General features: G+C 30.7%; 1 protein-coding gene across 2 annotated transcripts; it reads right to left on the bottom strand.

Annotated features, from left to right (window-relative positions):
* Positions 1-1,945: 1,945 nt before the first annotated feature.
* LOC132715197 (leucine-rich repeat-containing protein 71-like) lies at positions 1,946-15,592 on the bottom strand. 2 transcript variants are annotated; one of them, XM_060698196.1, is made up of 5 exons: positions 15,564-15,592; positions 4,807-4,889; positions 4,050-4,158; positions 3,455-3,570; positions 1,946-3,059 (listed from the first exon to the last, which is right to left on the bottom strand). In XM_060698196.1, the coding sequence occupies exons 1-5, from the start codon at positions 15,589-15,591 to the stop codon at positions 2,946-2,948; spliced, it is 450 nt and encodes a 149-aa protein (XP_060554179.1). In that variant the 5' UTR covers position 15,592; the 3' UTR covers positions 1,946-2,945. The 2 variants fall into 2 exon arrangements, with proteins under 2 accessions (XP_060554179.1, XP_060554171.1); XM_060698188.1 differs by lacking the exon at positions 15,564-15,592 and having other exon boundaries at positions 4,807-5,574.
* Between the last annotated feature and the right edge of the window lie 2,093 nt (positions 15,593-17,685).

The raw sequence follows: 17,685 nt of genomic DNA, 5'->3' as shown, positions 1-17,685 counted from the left end.
AAGCTTGATAATTACGTGTGATTTGTTTTCTTAATATATATTCTTTCCAAAATCATGCATGAATTTGTACCACAATTAAGTTCATGTAAAATGAAAATGTAGTAATAAAACCAATAAAATTTAAGACAAGACTTCACTTCTCTGACCCAGCTGTTGATTCATATATATATACAAATTTTTTAGTGCATTACCTGGCCCAAGATTTGAAGATCAGGATCAAAATTAACAACAAGTGTTGGTGTGACAGCGTGCTCAACTATTCCAAGAGTTTGGTAGTAAAACAAGAGCCCTAGATAATGTAGAATTTTCTAATTGTCCAGATTTGTTCTTAGTGAATAAAAGAATCTTGACATCATCCTAGATTCTGTAAATCACTTCATGTTGGCAAATAGTCGTTCATAAACGTGTGGTTTATAGGAATATTGTCAATTTCATTTCTATATGCACTATAGGTAAGTTTAAACATCAGTTAGGACTAGATTGTAATAGAAATTCAAAGCTTACTTGAACAACATAATTGCACCCTCATAACAGAGACATTTTTTTCCAGGAAATTCAATCAAAGATTTTTTCTATGTGATTCAATCGAAGAATTATTCCATGGAATTCAAAGAAATTTTTTATGGGATTTAAATCAAAGAACTATTCTAAGGAATCCAGTCAAACATTCATGAAACAGAGGTGAGATTCAGAGCAAGATGTTTTAAAGGAGATTTCTTTATTCATCACAAATGTTATTTGCATATTGACATACATAACATTATGTGTCATAACATAATATGTAACACATATATATGCATTTATGGCTCTAAACTTTCAAACTGTTAAGTAATATATATGTTATTGAAATAAAAAATATATTCAATAACATTTATTAAATAAAATAACCAAACATGTACATATAAATAACAATACAAAACATTATCACAGTATACGAGGGTTGTCCAAAAAATTCGTGCACTGCAGTTATTGTCGTGAGAGTTATTAATAAAAACAAACAAATTATATATCACTTGAAAGAGAAATCTGTCTCAAATAAGAAAAACAAAAGAAAAAAACGAGTAACCGGCGTGTCGTGTAAAAGAATTGCCATTAAGTAACCTTAGTAACGTAATACCGGCGCACAACAAAAAAATGGGTTAATTTATTACTGTAATTGTATTAATTGTTTGTTGCTTGTAAAGTGGTATTTGCTTTTTATGTTATAATTTGTTTGACTGTCAATAGAGGAATGATTGATACAAAGTATTTAGTATTTTTTATTGTTTTTATGCAACGTACATGTAGCATATTCCACCAGTACAGGAATATATTGGATATCCGTCGTCACATGCGCCGGCATTACGGACGGACGTCTGTCTGACCGGTTGTCATCGTCTACAGACCCTCTTTCTCTTCCACAGAGCGTTTGTGCCATTTAAAAAACCAGTTTTCGTGACACTGAACTTGTCCCGCTTGCCCTTTTAAGTTCTTTGTAGGTATTTGTTGGTGTTTTACCAAAATTTGCATCAAATTTAATGATCGTACGTATTTCCAGACATTTAGCGACCGACATTTTCACGTAATTACAGTATAGACGACCACACACAAATGTTTTTTTACGACTGTTACAATAGGGCAAATGACTCCATATTTTCTAGTGACGTTAGGAATATGTACACACACTTTTCCCCGAATTTTAACGTTAATATGTAGTGTTTAAAGAATACCGTAATGCATCAAAGTAATGAACTAACCCAATTTTTTGTTGTGGGCCGGTATGACGTTACCAAGGTAACTGTATGATGATTCGTTTTCAGGGCATGCCGGTTACATGTTAATTTCTTTTGTTTTCTTATTAAAGATATATTTCCCCTTCAAGTGATATATGATTAATGTTTTTCTATCAATAACTCACACGACAATAACTGCAGTGCACGAATTTTTTGGACAACCCTCGTATATGGACGTTTGAAATAAAAAAAAGAAAATAGAATACTTTTATCTAAATGTTAATGAGAATGCTTAAAAAGTTTAATAGATAAAAGACAATATTTTTTCAATAAGTTTCATACCTTATTATCCTAGAATTATTATCTACCATTTAACAGAAAGTAACCTTTATAAGATATATGCTTTTCCATTCAAATTTCACACATTTCAACAATGTTAGGCTTTATATTATATGTGTTAATGTTGACTAAACTAGAATAATTTAAAAACCAAGTTATAGCTATAGGCTTTTACATTTAGCACATTTTATAATAACTTTGTTTAACATATATATGTTTAAAATAAGTAATACTATTAATTATATGTTTTAATGTTGACCTTAAATTCAACATAGAACAAATTATGACAAAATTCTGCACTGTTTCATATATCTAATAACAAATTTTTTGTTATCACATTAACAATCACGTTTAACGGTATCAGCAGATAACTATTTACATTTTCCAGTTCATACACTCTCTTTTATTCCAAATCTTCATTATAAAAAACTTTCAAAATTTTCAAAGAATTATGACAACAGAGAATTTATTCAAAGATTTTTCTATGGAATTCAATCAAAAATTTTTTCTACGGAATCCAGTCAAAATATTTTTCCAAGGAATCCAATTAAAGAATTTTTCCATGGAATCCAATAAAATAATTTTCCCAAAGAATCCTGTAAAAGAATTTTTTTAAGGAATCCAATTAAAGAATTTTTCCAAGGAATCTTATTAAAGTTTTTTTCCAAGGAATCTAATAAAAGATTGTTTCCAAGGAATCTAACTAAAGAATTTTTCCAAGAATTCCAATTAAAGAATGTTTCAAAGGAATCCAATTAAAGAAATTTTCCAAGGAACCAAATGAAATATTCTTTCCTAGAAATCCAGTCAAAGATTTTTTTTCCAAATCATTCAATTAAAGAGTTGTAACTATATTAAAGTAAAAAGTGACATTATGTAAATCTGTATTTGTATTTAAGCCTCAGTCACATCCGGGGTCTGTGGTGGAGGTTTATAGAAAGGATCTTTAGGTAACATGATATCTGTTATCTTCTGTAGCAACTCATGGCTAGATCGAACCTTGTTCTTCTGCAAAAAAAAAATAATTTAACAATTAGTTTACTAAAACTTAAAACTGTAATCCACAATTAAATAAAATTTGTTTGTTTGTTAGATTGGGTTTCACGTCTACCCGACACAATATAGGTCATTTGGTGATATTCCAGCTTTACTGGTGGAGGAAGATCTCCGGTGCCCCTCTGTGAATTATTTCAGGCACAATCGGGGACCTGAGTAGAACCACTAACGTTTCGTAAGCTAGCTGGATAGCTTCCTCACATGAAAGAATCCAAAGTCCCTGTCAGGATTCGAACCCACAGCGGTGAGGGGCAAGTGGTTTGAAGTCAACGACCTAAACACTTCGGCCACAGACGCCCCAGAAAATAAAATGAATCAATAAATGTATACAAGCTCATGTTACTTACCCCGACTAATAATCTCATAAGCCCTGTTCCGCTACTTTTATTTTCCATACACAATGTTGTCTGATACTGCATGGCCTTCAGTAGAGTCTCAAGGCCTGTCTCACCTATCTCATTTCCTGTAATATTTTACATATTCAATTTCTGTGATCTATTGTTTTATTCTGATATGCTATGTCTGCCTATGTCACTAAATACTGTATCTAATTTAGGTACACAATGGAAATAATAGTTTATTTTAACTATTTATATTATTTTTAACAGTGCGGGCTCCATGTTTTATCAAAATCAATCAATCAATCATTCAAAATCAATCAATCATTCAATAACTTATAAAACGGTTATTTATTTGTTGCGTCTATTGTCAAAAAAGCCTTTTGGTGTCTAAAAGAAAATTTCAGACATTTAAGGCACAGAAAGACAATATTTGTGGAATCAGAATAAGACTAACATATGTTTATAATTGAGTGATTTGTTTAAAACAAAAGTATGCAGTCAGTAATGTGTATTTACAAATCAAAGTGTGCTTAATCAGCCATTACCATTATTTAATGATGTTACAATTATGCATTAATATGAAATAAAGTTGAATACATACGTGAGAGATTGAGGTTAATGAGAACCCTGTTACCAGCCACCCACAGTTGACCATCTATATAATCAGCACCTTCTAACAGTGGGTTTATAAAGTCAGGACTGTCTGCTGGCTGAAATATAAACAGTTATAATAATAAGACTGTTCTGTTAAAATACAAATTATGTTCAACTTTCATTTCTCAACTCGATGTTTGCCAAAATTTGTACGAAAATTAAAAAAGATGTTCATGAACAAGCAATGTTTAATATAGTATACAAATATCTACTGCTTGTTGTTAAATATTGTATTCCCAACCAAGGCATCATAGGGTACCTAATTACATGTATGTAATAACAAGAGGTGTCTGTTAGACAGTGGTGCTAGACTATTCTCAGTGCTTGACAGAAAGTAAAGGGACATAACTTTGTATAAAGGTAACTCAGAGTTGTGGGACCTGTGCACATCAAGTAAGATAATCATCTTGATAGAGAGCAAGTGTGTGAAGTTTCAACCTATTCCCTTCAGTACTTTTTAAGATATTAATTCACATGCAAAAACGTAACCGAAGTGGGATGGCGAATCCTACACCTCCCCAAACACCAAAGTGAGGAAAACAGCTCTTCGTTAACCTAAAAATGGATGCTTAAATGTATGTGATGTATAGAAAAGAATGACATACTGTCACTTTAGTGCAGTAACAGGTTCCCTCTAATTTTAAAAGAAGTCAACCAGTTATTGCACTAAGTTGATAACATAGTCACAACTGACATCAACTTACCTCAGTTTCTTGTGTTGGTTTTCCACCCTTTTCTTTACCTTTTGCCTTATTGCCTTTACCTTTAGCATCTGCGGCCAGGGAAGCTAGAAAGTGACAAAATAATACGATATTATATGTTTCCATAGTAACAAACTTGACCTGTGTAAAATACTGTATTTAATTTTAACGAAACTTTTTCCCCCATTTTCTTTACATTTTAACTTTAATATTCCAATAACAATAATAATCTTAATATTTATTCCTTATAGTAACTACTGACTAATTATTACCAATTAAAAAAGTGACAATAATTATGACAATATTTAAAATATTTAATATTTGAAATATTTTTGAAATATTTAATTAAAATAAATGCTTTAATATGAAAGATATATCTTTTATAAGCATTAACGAGAAATTTATTGTTTAAATAATCATATCATTGTTTAATTGTTACAATTGTAAAATATTTTATATTGATTGAAAGAGCTATTGAGTATTGACAGGAAAAAGGCTACATGACTTTATATCATTCATATAGATAATATACATGTATATTCACAAATAACATCTCTCTTTGGTACATGTGGTAATATCGCTTACTAAATAGAAAAATTATAATTGCTGATTAACAAGAAATAATTAAATTTTGAAGTTTGTTTATGCATTGATAAAAGACAAATATGTCCTGGAATAATTTGATAATAAAAGATAAGATAAATTTTGTATAAAGATCAGTTTTGCATATAAATTGTAAAAGTTGTAAAATTATGTTTTTTATAAGAAATATTTCAAAATAATAAATATTTATTGTACATTATACATTCTATAAATTATAATTATTATAAAGTTCTTATAATGAATATCTTAATTTTACAAATAAATTATGTGTAAATACACTTTATATTTTTCACTTTCAGTCACATTTTGATTTAAAACGAATAACTGCAAAAAGATGTACAAAAAAAGTTAATTAATTAAAAACAATTGAACGAAAATATTTTATGAACCATTGCTGACTTCTTTAATTTGACTAAAAATTAATAAATAATATCCAATTTAAACTGTCAATGATAAACAGAGATAAATTATAAATGCAAATTTGAACAATTTTAACCCTTCCCTCCCTTTATTTATGTAATAGACTCCTCCTGCTTTGAATTTGCAACTGTCCATTATGATACTCTAGGGAAGTTCAGTTCTAATGTCCATAACTTGACCCACGGTACACATTCTGTATATACTCTAGGGAAGTTCAGTTCTAATGTCCATAATCTGACCCACGGTACACATTCTGTATATACTCTAGGGAAGTTCAGTTCTAATGTCCATAATCTGACCCACGGTACACATTCTGTATATACTACATTTAATACTGGTATACAGTTAAAATAGCCTGGATTACCGTGGATCATACTCAAGTCAGATATCACAAGCCTAAATTCGAGGGCTGAACGGAAAAGTGTTGTAAGTCACATTTTTGTCAAAAATCACTTTTTTTCATTTTTGACAATCATTACCCCCAATACATCTGTACAAAAAATATTAGCAACATATTCTCATTATAAGTCACTTTTACATGATTGTTGCAAAAGTGTCGTAACTCTACAGTAATATTTCACTGAATGGAAAACTGTCGTAACTTGAGTTACATACAGTTTTCCATAATGAAGTTTAATATACATACTGTAAAATTGTAATGGAAAACTGTTGTAACTCAGACCATGTCTTTATCTTGTGCATTTAAAATGCAGGTTTACTATGAGAAATTGCTTAACATGAAAAAAGCATCATCTAAATTGTATTTATATACAATATTTCAATCATTGTCTGATAGCCATGGTTGTTTAACATGTATTCGAGGATGTACATGACTATTTCAATTAAAATCTTTGTTCTATTTCAAAAATACTAGAGAAATATGTTTTTTTACTTACTTGGTATGACAGGTTTGATGTTTTCATTGTTGATACAAACTGTGACATGATCAACATGATAATTGAACTATTAAGTTTTTCAAGAATTAAGTACTTGTATATCAAAAACAGGTATATCAAAAACAGACAGCAGCTTCCATAAAAATATGTTCAATGTTTTAACTATATTCAAACACATTAAAAACCAAATAAATATTTTTCAAATTTACATTTAATAACAGCTAGGAACCTTTGTAAGATATAACATAACAATGGAATTATTCATTTCAAGATTTAGCTGGCAGGGATGTATCATTTTATAAAGTTTAATTTTGAATCATTTACCACAGTAAAACATATAATTGTTACTGCGTAAGTCTAAACTATGGTACAAATTAAGTTTGGAATAAAACCTTTTATACATTTGAAAAGAGGGCTTAGGAGATAAGTTGCTGTTGTTGCCAAAACAAAAATAGGATCTTTGTCTCCAAGCTTTGATTATGCCTTAAAATATTTGAAATCAATTCAGATGGTAACTAGCAAGTTCCTAGGAAAGGGTCATACTCAAAATAATCAAATTAAGGATGACAAAAATTAATATGTTAAAGATTAATTTAAATCTATATCCTACAAAATGTTATGACTATCATATAAATTTATGAAACTCTCCTTTAAAAGTTGCTTTTTCAATATTTCTTATGCCAACATGAAGTTGCTTTTCAAGAAGTTGGTTTCCTTGTACATATTTTTGAGAAGCTATTTACTACAGTGGCATTAAACCATATTCTAACATAAAAACTGTGACACAGCAATACATTAAAGGGGAATAAAACACGCATTTTAAGGTATATGTGAGCATGCACTGTTATTGCACATTTATCAATATTCATGATTTAGAAAGCTATTTAAAAATGGATGACTGCAGTATGACCAAATGATGACCATGATATTTTTTTTAAATAAAAACAAAACTGTCAAAAGATATGACACACTCACATGGTAAAAGCCTTATAACATCAGTCTCTTTAATTTACAAAATAAATTATGACAAAACGTAAAACTACAAAGTCAAATACCTATAGTTTTAGCTCTATTGTTTCACATAAATAAGGATATTGTTGTTTTTGGGCATATGAAAGAAAATATAAAGATATAATTATAAGGAGGCAAATTACTGCCTTCCTAGTGAAACTGTACACATCCTCGATCACTGAAGGAGGTCAATGTGCAAGGCTCGTAACTAAAGCGTTGACTTTGACTGAATTATATGAAAGAAAAACATGGTTTGAGTTTTTTGTGTATGATCAATATCGTTGAAGGTATTCATTTGAAACTTGAAACATAACAATAGCAGTACTGGTGTCCAGTGCCATTTTGCAGCCATAAAAAGTTGCCCTGTTCCTCACTTCAGTGTTGTTATATTTTTCTGGTCCTTCGGGATCATAATGACTCTGACACTTTTAAGTGTTGAAAATTGACTACCACTCAAGCCGGTAATAGGGGGCTTGAGGGATGTTGCATGTTTTCACAATCCCTCATGTTAAGACTCAATCAAAAGTCTGCAATTTTAAAGTAATTTTCCTGGTTTTTAATGCTTCTGAGGGATTACCTTTTCTCCAGATATTTATATATCACAACAGCAGGTGTCAAGTGCCGTTTGGCAGAAATAAAAATTTGCCCTGTGCTCACTTAAGTGTTGTTATAGTAATATTTTTCTGGTCCCTCAAGATCATTGCTTCAGGCACTTTTAATTGCTTAAAATTGAGTACTGTTCAAGCCGGTGCTAGGGGGCATGAGGACTGTTGCACTTTTTCAATATCTCCCATGTAAAGACTCAATCAAACCGAGTCTGCAGTGTTCAAGTATTTTGCTGGTTTTAATGTTTCCAAGGGATTTCTTTTTTTCCAGATATTGAAAATGTGTCATCAGAATAATTGTAGTAGGTCAATGCCCTGGACAAATAACTAAAGCATGGATTTTGAATGAATGATACCCCTTTGTGAACTTACAATGTTTCTGTTTAAGTTTGTGTGTGTTCAAGCACAAAATGTATTCATTTCAATCTTCATGGAAATTTGTTCAGGATTATTATTGTAGGTCACTCACAGTCCAAAACAGGGCTTCCATTAATGAAAGTTTGGGAGTTATTTACTGCCTGATTTTGGCTTGTGACTTCCAAAATCTAATACTCTTCCTTCTTTACCTATATAATGTGACTTCCAATATAAGAGATTTTGTAGTGTCTGACTTCCAAATTTTGGAACTTAGTGGAAGCCCTGGTCCAAAACCTTGGCTCTAGTATGGATGGTAACTGAACATTACTGTTCCCCTCTGTGAAATGAGGACCTTTTAGGTTGAGGTTTTAAGTGCAGGTTCTCTATTCACAATAACTGAAGTTTTTGTTTGAACCTTCTCATGTCTTCTTTCAATTGGCAAGACCCATAACTCTAGCATGGATTTCTACTGAATTATAAGCCTTTCTTGATGAGAACATTTTTGCAGGGACCTTAATGTTTTGCTATCAAGCAGTGACAAATTCAAGGCAGCAGTGCAAGTGACAGTTAAAGAAAGGTTTTAAAGAACTTTTTCTTTCAAAATGGTATCGTCAAATCTTAAGATCTGTTTTCCATATTAATACCAAAATTTAAAACATTTGTGCAATATCTGCCTCTTTAACATGTGTTTATTATGACAAAGTACAGTTGGTATGATTATTCTAAGAATATGTTTAAGTGTAATAAGATTGTTAGAATTCATTAAAACCATACATACAATACAACAACAACATTTTATAGACCTAAGATGGGAATCAAATATATGAAGAAAATAAAATTATATTTGCTAAACTCACACTAATCTTTGTCCCCATTATTCTTTTTCTTAATTTAATAATGCCCAATTTTCAAATGTGTATTGAATAAAATGAATACATTAAGTTTTTGTCACATTAAATCATAAAAAGGTGTCACCATCAATTGTTGAGCAGTAAAAAAAATGGAAAACTGTACCTATCTCATGAGTTACGACACTTTTCCATTAACATCAGTATGGGTTTTCATTTATTTCAGACGTAAAACTGTCGTAAGTCAAAAGTTCATCAATATTATTATATATATACATTTTTTCTAGATATCAGGTATTAATTTAGTAAAATAAGAAGATTAAATGCCTATTTGTGACTTTAAAACTAACAAAACGTTTATCAGGTAGTAATACAATAATTTTTTGCTTCTCCTGTAAAATTGTGTAAATATGACTTACGACAGTTTTCCGTTCAGCCCTCGAATTGTGCAGTTATTTTTTTATTGAGTTTTAAGCCATACTGACATTGTAATTGTCATAGCAGCCTTAGTAGTGTCAAGAAAAATCTCAGGTGCCCAATTTGTGTATTATTACAGGTATGAGCAGGACAGGTAGAAATACCAACATCCAATAAATTGAGTCAATATGGCTTGAAATGAAACTTGACAAGCAAAAGCCTTTATTGTAAGGATACATTTACAGGCCACCTTCATCATTAACTTCGTGGAATCATAAAATTGAGGAGGTGTGCTTGATAAAATATTTACTGAAGACAAAGAAGTAATTCTTTTTGGAGATCTTAACTACAATTTTGGTGCTTCAGGCTCAAATAATTCAACATGGAACAATATAATCAATACTTTAATCTTTCTCAACTTATTAAACAACCTACTAGAGTTACACCAGCATCATCAACTATTATTGACCATATCTATAGTAAAAAACACAAAATAATCTCATACACTGCAGTACCTGTACTTTCAATTAGTGATCATTTTCCAATAATTTTTACTAGACGAACAAATAAAAATTTTAAAAAGGGTCCCAACGCATGATATATATCAAATACAGGTACTTAAAGAACTTTATGCTGATACATTCCTAAATGATCTGTCAAAACAACCATGGTCCCTTATTGATATGTTTAATGATCCAGATGATGCTTTAGACACTTTTAAACATTAGTTTTAGAAACTCTTAACATTCATGCTCCTTACAAACAAAAAGAGTTAAACATAAAAATCAAAGCTGATTGGTTCAATGAAGATATAAGCTAATGCAATACATAGTAGGGGACTATGCAAAAAAGAAAAAATAATGTTGATGACTTCAAGTACTGGAAGACACAAGTGAAAAAACTCATCCATATAGCAAAAACAGATTTTTTTAACCATGAGATAAAATTCAAATAAGAAAAATCCTAAAAAATTTGGAAAAACTTGAAAAAGTCTATCAGGAAAAACACAGATGGTCAACAGACATCCTATATAAATGATGAAAATGGTTTGCCAATAACTGATCAAAAGTTAACAGCAGAAACATTTAACACCTTTTTTGCAAATGTATTTAAAAAAGCCTGAAAATATAACTGAGTTATCACATAAAATGAAAATTGCTCTTCAAGAATCTTTTAAATCTGAAAGCACAAATCAACCAAATAAATTTGAAATCCCCTATGTTGAACTAAGTTATGTGAAACAAAAACTGAACAGTCTCGATATTACGAAAGCAACAGGCTAAGATGGCATTATGCAAAAATTTCTAAAAACGGCAGCAAGTGTCATAGACAAACCCCTTTGTACCATAATAAACTTAAGTATTAAAACTGGAAAATTTCCTACACAGTTAAAACAATCAAAGGTAACACCAATCTACAAGAAAGGCCTCAAATCTGACAAAAAACAACTATAGACCAATTTCAGTTCTCCCACTTATCTCAAAAATATTTTGAAAAACATGTTTCTGACAACTTGAAGCTATTTTTAGAAACAAAACAATTTCCTCTACACAGCTCAATCAGGCTTCAGGGCATACCATTCATGTGAAAACAGCACTTACAAATTTTAATTGATAATTGGATAAATGCGCTTAATGATGGCAAAATTGTTGGAACTGTTTTTTCTGGACTTATCTAAGGCCTTTGATTTAGTTTATCACAAAATTCTTATTGAAAAAAACTACCTTCTATCATCTTTCTCACACACTATTTCTTGGATACATCATATCTGTCAGACAGGTCACAAAAAGTAAAATGTGTCTGGTGTTTTGTCAGAAAATCTGCTGAAGTTGTCTCTGGAGTACCCAAGGGCTCAGTCCTAGGGCCCCTTACTATTCTTAATTTACATAAATGACATACATCTTCATATAAAAAAGTCAAATACTGAATATGTTTGCAGATGACACTTCTCTAACTTCAACTGGAAATACTATAAGGAAGTAGAAGAAAATCTTCAATCAGATCTGATAGTATTAAGCACATGGTGTGTACAAAATTCAATGATACTAAATGCACAAAAAACTAAAGCTATGAATTTCCTCAATAAAGCATTCAAAATCTGAGCATTCTTCAACACATTCTCTTAACCTTTACAATCAAGAAATAGAATTTACAGACATTGAAAAAGTACTAGGAGTCTATGTTGACAAAAATCTAAAATGGAAAACACACATTCAAAAAATTATTAAAAAATGCAATTCACAGCTCTATTTGCTTTCTTAGAATTAAACAATATCTTGATCTTCATGCTAGAAAACTTTTCTTCAATGCATATATACTGCCACATTTGGACTACTGCTGCATTATTTGGGGAAACTGCAGCAGTATATACTCTCACAAATAATCAAATTTCAAAAAAGAGCTGCTAGAATAAATTTGGACAAAAATTTTTTGATGCCCATTAAATGAACTATTTAAAGAACTAAATTGGATGTCTTTGACCAAAGAATCAGATACAAAAAGGGCAATTCTAATGTATAAGTCAATAAATGAACCATCCTTTCTAAGTATATGAAAAATAAATTTCAAACAGTAAATGACAGACACAACTTTAATTTGAGATCTGTCCAAAATGAAAAACTAATTGTACCTAACACCAAAAACAGAGTGTTTTAGGAAAACACTTAATTATCTGGGCCTACAATATGGAATGACATGTCTCCAATACATGTTAGAAATTCTGAAACTTTGAAAAAAAATTTCAAGCCAACTATATTCATTGGCAATTTTCCATTTAAATTATATATGTCAATTTTTCCATTTTTATTGTGTACATAGCTTTCTAAATATGATACCAAGATGACTAACTGTTGTTGTTTTTTAATATTAGTTGTATTTTTTTTTTTTTTTTTTTTTTTTACTTTGCTTGTATTTTCAATATTGAGGTTGCTTGTATTTTTCAATATTGAAGTTTTTGAAAATGCCACAAAGTGGGTAAAAAAAATTTAACAGTTTTATTTCTTAAATGATGTTTTGTAAATGTTTGACTGTATATAATTTATGTCACATTGTAATTATAATGTTGTTATGTTACATGTATGTATATGCTAGGCCCACATGGAAGATGGGAAAACGAATGTGCTAGCCTCATTAAATAAAGTCGTTACTTACTTACTTACTTTACTTAAATAAGCTAACGATGTATTCCCTCCTAACTTACATTGTTAAATATGATTGATGCTAAACATCCAAAATTGTAAAGTTAATTTATCAAATTAAAATAGCCAGCACAGTGCATTATGCAAAAAAAATAGTTTGTTTTTTTAAACACAGAAATGTTTATAGAGTATAGAAATCTGCTTAGTAAAATACAGAAAAAATACACCAAACATCTAAATATATAATAAATACCCCTATAATTGCTACTCAAGATTTATAATTTAACCCTTCAGCAACAAAAAAAATAGGTTAACACAGAAAATGTAACACAAATGTACAACACAGATATTACAAAAATAATACAAGTTCTGTCGGAAAATGGCAAAATTCATAAGGCAATGCTGTTGTATATAAATAGACACTTTAAGGGTCTATTTAAAACAGCAGTTACATATAGGAAAGGGAGAAAATAAAGATAACATTTTTCAAGTAAAGTTTGCTGGGGTTTTTTGAAAGCGGTATGAAATTGCAGGTAAAATCAAAGCTTTACAGAAAGTGACAAATATGTGTTCCTGGGAATCTAGTTTCAAAATTTATTTACTACAAATTTCTTTAAAATAAATATAAAAACTATTTATATTTTGATTTTGGTTTACTATAATACATTAATATTACAATCATGTAAGATTTTTTTTAAAAAAAAAAGCCTGAGGTTTAAAGTAAGCTGCCCTTCTTAAAGAAAAAAAATGCATAAGAAAACAAGGGCCATGATGGCCCTGAGGTCGCTCACCTGTATATAGGCCCCCAACCCCCACCCTCCCCCCTCCCAAAAGTTGCAGGGACAATTTAACCCAAGGGCTTTTTATTTGCACAAACTTGGTAGACACCCATAAGAAGATGTTTCATGCTAAACATCTAAGCTCTAGCTCATTGGGCTTTTTAAAAGAAGATTTTTTTTTAAAGTTTTACTAATACACATATAGTTAAAAACAATGACACCCCTGGGGCCCGGCCAGTTTTGACCCCCCGGGGGCTTTTATTTGAACAGACTTTGTAGACACTTACTAGAAGAGTTTTTTCATGCTAATATCTAAACTCTAGCTATTTGGGGGTTTTTTCAAAGAAATTTTCAAGTTTTTTGCTATACAACATACACTGTATAAGGAAAATCAATGACCCCCGGGCGGGTGCCATTTTGACCCAGGGCTTTTATTTGAACAAACTTGGTAGACACCTATTAGAACATGTTTGATGCTAAATATCTTAGCCATAGCTCTTTGAGTTCTTTTAAAAGAAGATTTTTTAAGTTTTTACTATATGCATATAAGGAAAAAATCAATGACCCCCCGGGGCGGGGCCAATTTTGACCCCAGGGCTTTTATTTGAAACAAACTTGGTAGACACTTATTAGAACATGTTCCATGCTTAATATCTTAGCTCTAACTCTTTTGGTCTTTAAAAGAAGATTTTTTTAAGTTTTACTATATGCATATAGGGAAAATCAATGACCCCCTGGGGCGGGCCAATTTTGACCCCAGGACTTTTATTTGAACCAAACTTGGGGTAGACACCTTATTAGAACATGTTTGATGCTCAATATCTTAGCCATAGCTCTTTGAGTTCTTTAAAAAGAAGATTTTTTAAGTTTTTACTATATGCATATAGGGAAAATCAATGACCCTTCGGGATGGGGCCAATTTTGACCCCAGGCTTTTATTTGAACAAACTTGGTAGAGCACTCATTAGAACATGTTTCAATGCTAAATATCTTAGCTCTAGCTCTTTGGGTTTTTAAAAAGAAGATTTTTTTAAATTTTTACTATATGCATATAGGGAAAATCAATGACCCCGGGGGCGGGGCCAATTTTGACCCCAGGGCTTTTATTTGAACAAACTTGGTAGACTCTCACTAGAAGATGTTTCATGCCAAATATCTAACCTCTAGCTACTATGGTTTTTTAAAAAGAAGACATTTAAAGTTTTTTTTTTTCAGTTGCCATGGCAACCAGAGTTCTAGATGGAATTAAATTCTTTGAACAATTTTTAAAGGTGACCACCAAAGGAACATTCCTGTGAAGTTTGGATGAAATTGGCTTTAGTGGTTTATGAGGAGATGTCATTTAAAAGTAAAAGTTTACGGCCGGACGACGGACGGACGCCGGACGAAAAGCGATCACAAAAGCTCACCCTGTCACTTTGTGACAGGTGAGCTAAAAATAATAAAATTCTTTGACCTAATTGAACAAAAAGATATAAAATAAAAAATAATGAAATAAAATGATTGTAAAAACAGCAGAAGGAAAAGAAAATTCAGAAGAAACAATCGAAAACAATAAGAAAATATGTAAATTAAGAGAGAAATTTGTCATTTTCTTTTAATGTTCATTTGTTGAGGTTTGAAGAAGGTAATATAGTAGAGAGATAGGGATAATAAAATGTTTGTATAGTATAATTATCTGTCATACCCCTTCTACTAGAACTGCCATTTTGCATATCTGCTTGATGAGGTACAAAATATAATTAAATGTACATAATAACAACATTGATGTTATGAATAACATTTTATATATACAGTCATCTTGAAAATTAATTTTGTTTTGTTATTTTAAAGAAGAAAAAAACTATTTTAAGTTTCCTATTTAACATTATAACTAGGCTGTTCAATGAATGACAAAAGGTTAACGCAGAATTGGCCTGTTGGTCATGGTGTCTTCCAACAAAGGAACACAACCATGCTTCTTTGTATGACAACATTACAGGCCTCAAAGTTATAAAACTTTGTCTGCGAAGTGCCTCCGACCTCAAGATTTTTCATTGATCAGTGTGTGCATTCCTATGCTTATTTCTGACCAATCAGATCAGATGCTTTTCATTTATAAAGGGAGGTAAATATTGTAAAAAAGTCAGGAACTATCAGGAACTATTCTATACCTTCCCTAGAACATACCTTATTAACTCGTCTACAAGATGGACCACTTATAAGACGGGGGTCCTGATTTTGACTCAAAATGGCACTTATTGCTAACACCCTCTTATAAGACGGGTACAATTTTTTTAAAGGAAAAAATACTACTGCAACCTCAGTTTCTAAATTGAAAATTGTTTAAAAATTATTAAAATGAATTGACTGATTGGTTGGATGAATAACCTTTTTCAAAAAAACATTTGTAACCTTACAAGACATTCTTAAGTTCTCATTCAAATTTCTAAATTCTAATATAATATAAATTTATTATGTTCAAAAGCTTGGCAAAAATAGCAAATATAATACTTTTGACTGTTAGAAAATTACCCATGACTGGTAGATATTATTATCATAATAAAATGATCCCCTTTCTTTGAGTATAAAGGTCTCAAAAGCAAAAAAAGTAAGAACGCTGGGATAATATAATTTTTGATATATAAGATAAGCAAAATTGTGCACTTATATATGCTGATAAGTGTGAAAATCTATAATTCAAGAGCAATAATAAGAATTTGTTCCTATCAAAAAGCAAGCAAGTCATACTATAGAGTGCTAAGGTTTTTTTTTGTTTTTATACTTGTTACATTTTTTTCTAAAATCAGATAATAAATCATATTTTAGCCCTTTTATGATGCTGCACTCTCATTTAGACATTTATCATAGCAGAGTAAAAAGTTTTTTAGTGCTCGCCAAATTTTTTTAAACCAATCACCAACGAGGATTTTCAAATTTTCAGGTTTCAAATCTTAATAGAACAGATTTTATAAACTGGGACGTTTTATATTATAAACACCAAGTGGGCGGAGCTAAGTTACGAAAAGAGCACTCAAAGCCTGTCAGAGTGCATATTGGATGTTCTTCAAAAAATAAGAAAGCTACCAGTCGCTTCGCAAGCTCCGCTCCTTTTTTAGCTTTCTTATTTACGAAGAACACCCAATATGCACTCTAACCTATACTTGTTTTTTTTTTATTTAATTTGTTCATTAAAATGTTGTGCCATATTTAATGTTGTGCATATTTATGATGTTAGACACTGATTTTGATATCCAATGTTAAAATGAAATGTGACAAAACATGACAAAAATGATTGGAGACTACACAGATGAGCAGACTTTGGCCTGTTATGCTACACTGGTAACATATACAGGGACCATACTACTAACACTGATAGCCCTCATAGTGCACATTCTCAACTATGTTAAATGAGCTACTTAGTGAAAATGCATTTAAAAATTGTATCATTTATTTTCCACCTTTTTATGTGGTAGGATTTTAAAGGTCAAACGGGGACTTAAATCCGGCTAAAAAACAAAAATTATTACTGAAGGACGATCTCACGGTCCTCTCTGCATTATTGGGTAAATTTGAAATCTTGTGTGGAAAAAGAAAATGATAACGTCAGTTTCTTTTTTAACACTCTCAAGAAATGGAATATAATTATCTAAGTATGTCAAACATAGAACTGTTATTGACTATCTACTTTGTGACAAAAATCTCTAACATACAAAATGTGTGCCTAATATAATTCATGAAAATAATCAAATATAAAAAAGAGTTGGATATTTGTTCTAGGGAGAAAAAAGTACAAACAAAAAAAAAACTGTATGTTGAAATAGAACATG

The sequence above is a fragment of the Ruditapes philippinarum genome, unplaced genomic scaffold (assembly GCF_026571515.1).
Source record: "Ruditapes philippinarum isolate M1 unplaced genomic scaffold, ASM2657151v2 ctg3572_1_1_1_1, whole genome shotgun sequence".
In the NCBI taxonomy this organism is placed as follows: domain Eukaryota; kingdom Metazoa; phylum Mollusca; class Bivalvia; order Venerida; family Veneridae; genus Ruditapes; species Ruditapes philippinarum.
This window is presented reverse-complemented; position numbering and strand designations above follow the sequence as displayed.

Bases quoted from the DNA above. Each gene is read 5' to 3' on its own strand.
- LOC132715197 (XM_060698188.1), bottom strand. From the start codon at position 4,929: ATGGAAACATATAATATCGTATTATTTTGTCACTTTCTAGCTTCCCTG. The intron at 4,159-4,806 runs GTAAGTTGATGT...TTTATATTTCAG, and splicing joins AACCAACACAAGAAACTGAG to CCAGCAGACAGTCCTGACTT. The intron at 3,060-3,454 runs GTAAGTAACATG...TTTTTTTTGCAG, and splicing joins TTATGAGATTATTAGTCGGG to AAGAACAAGGTTCGATCTAG.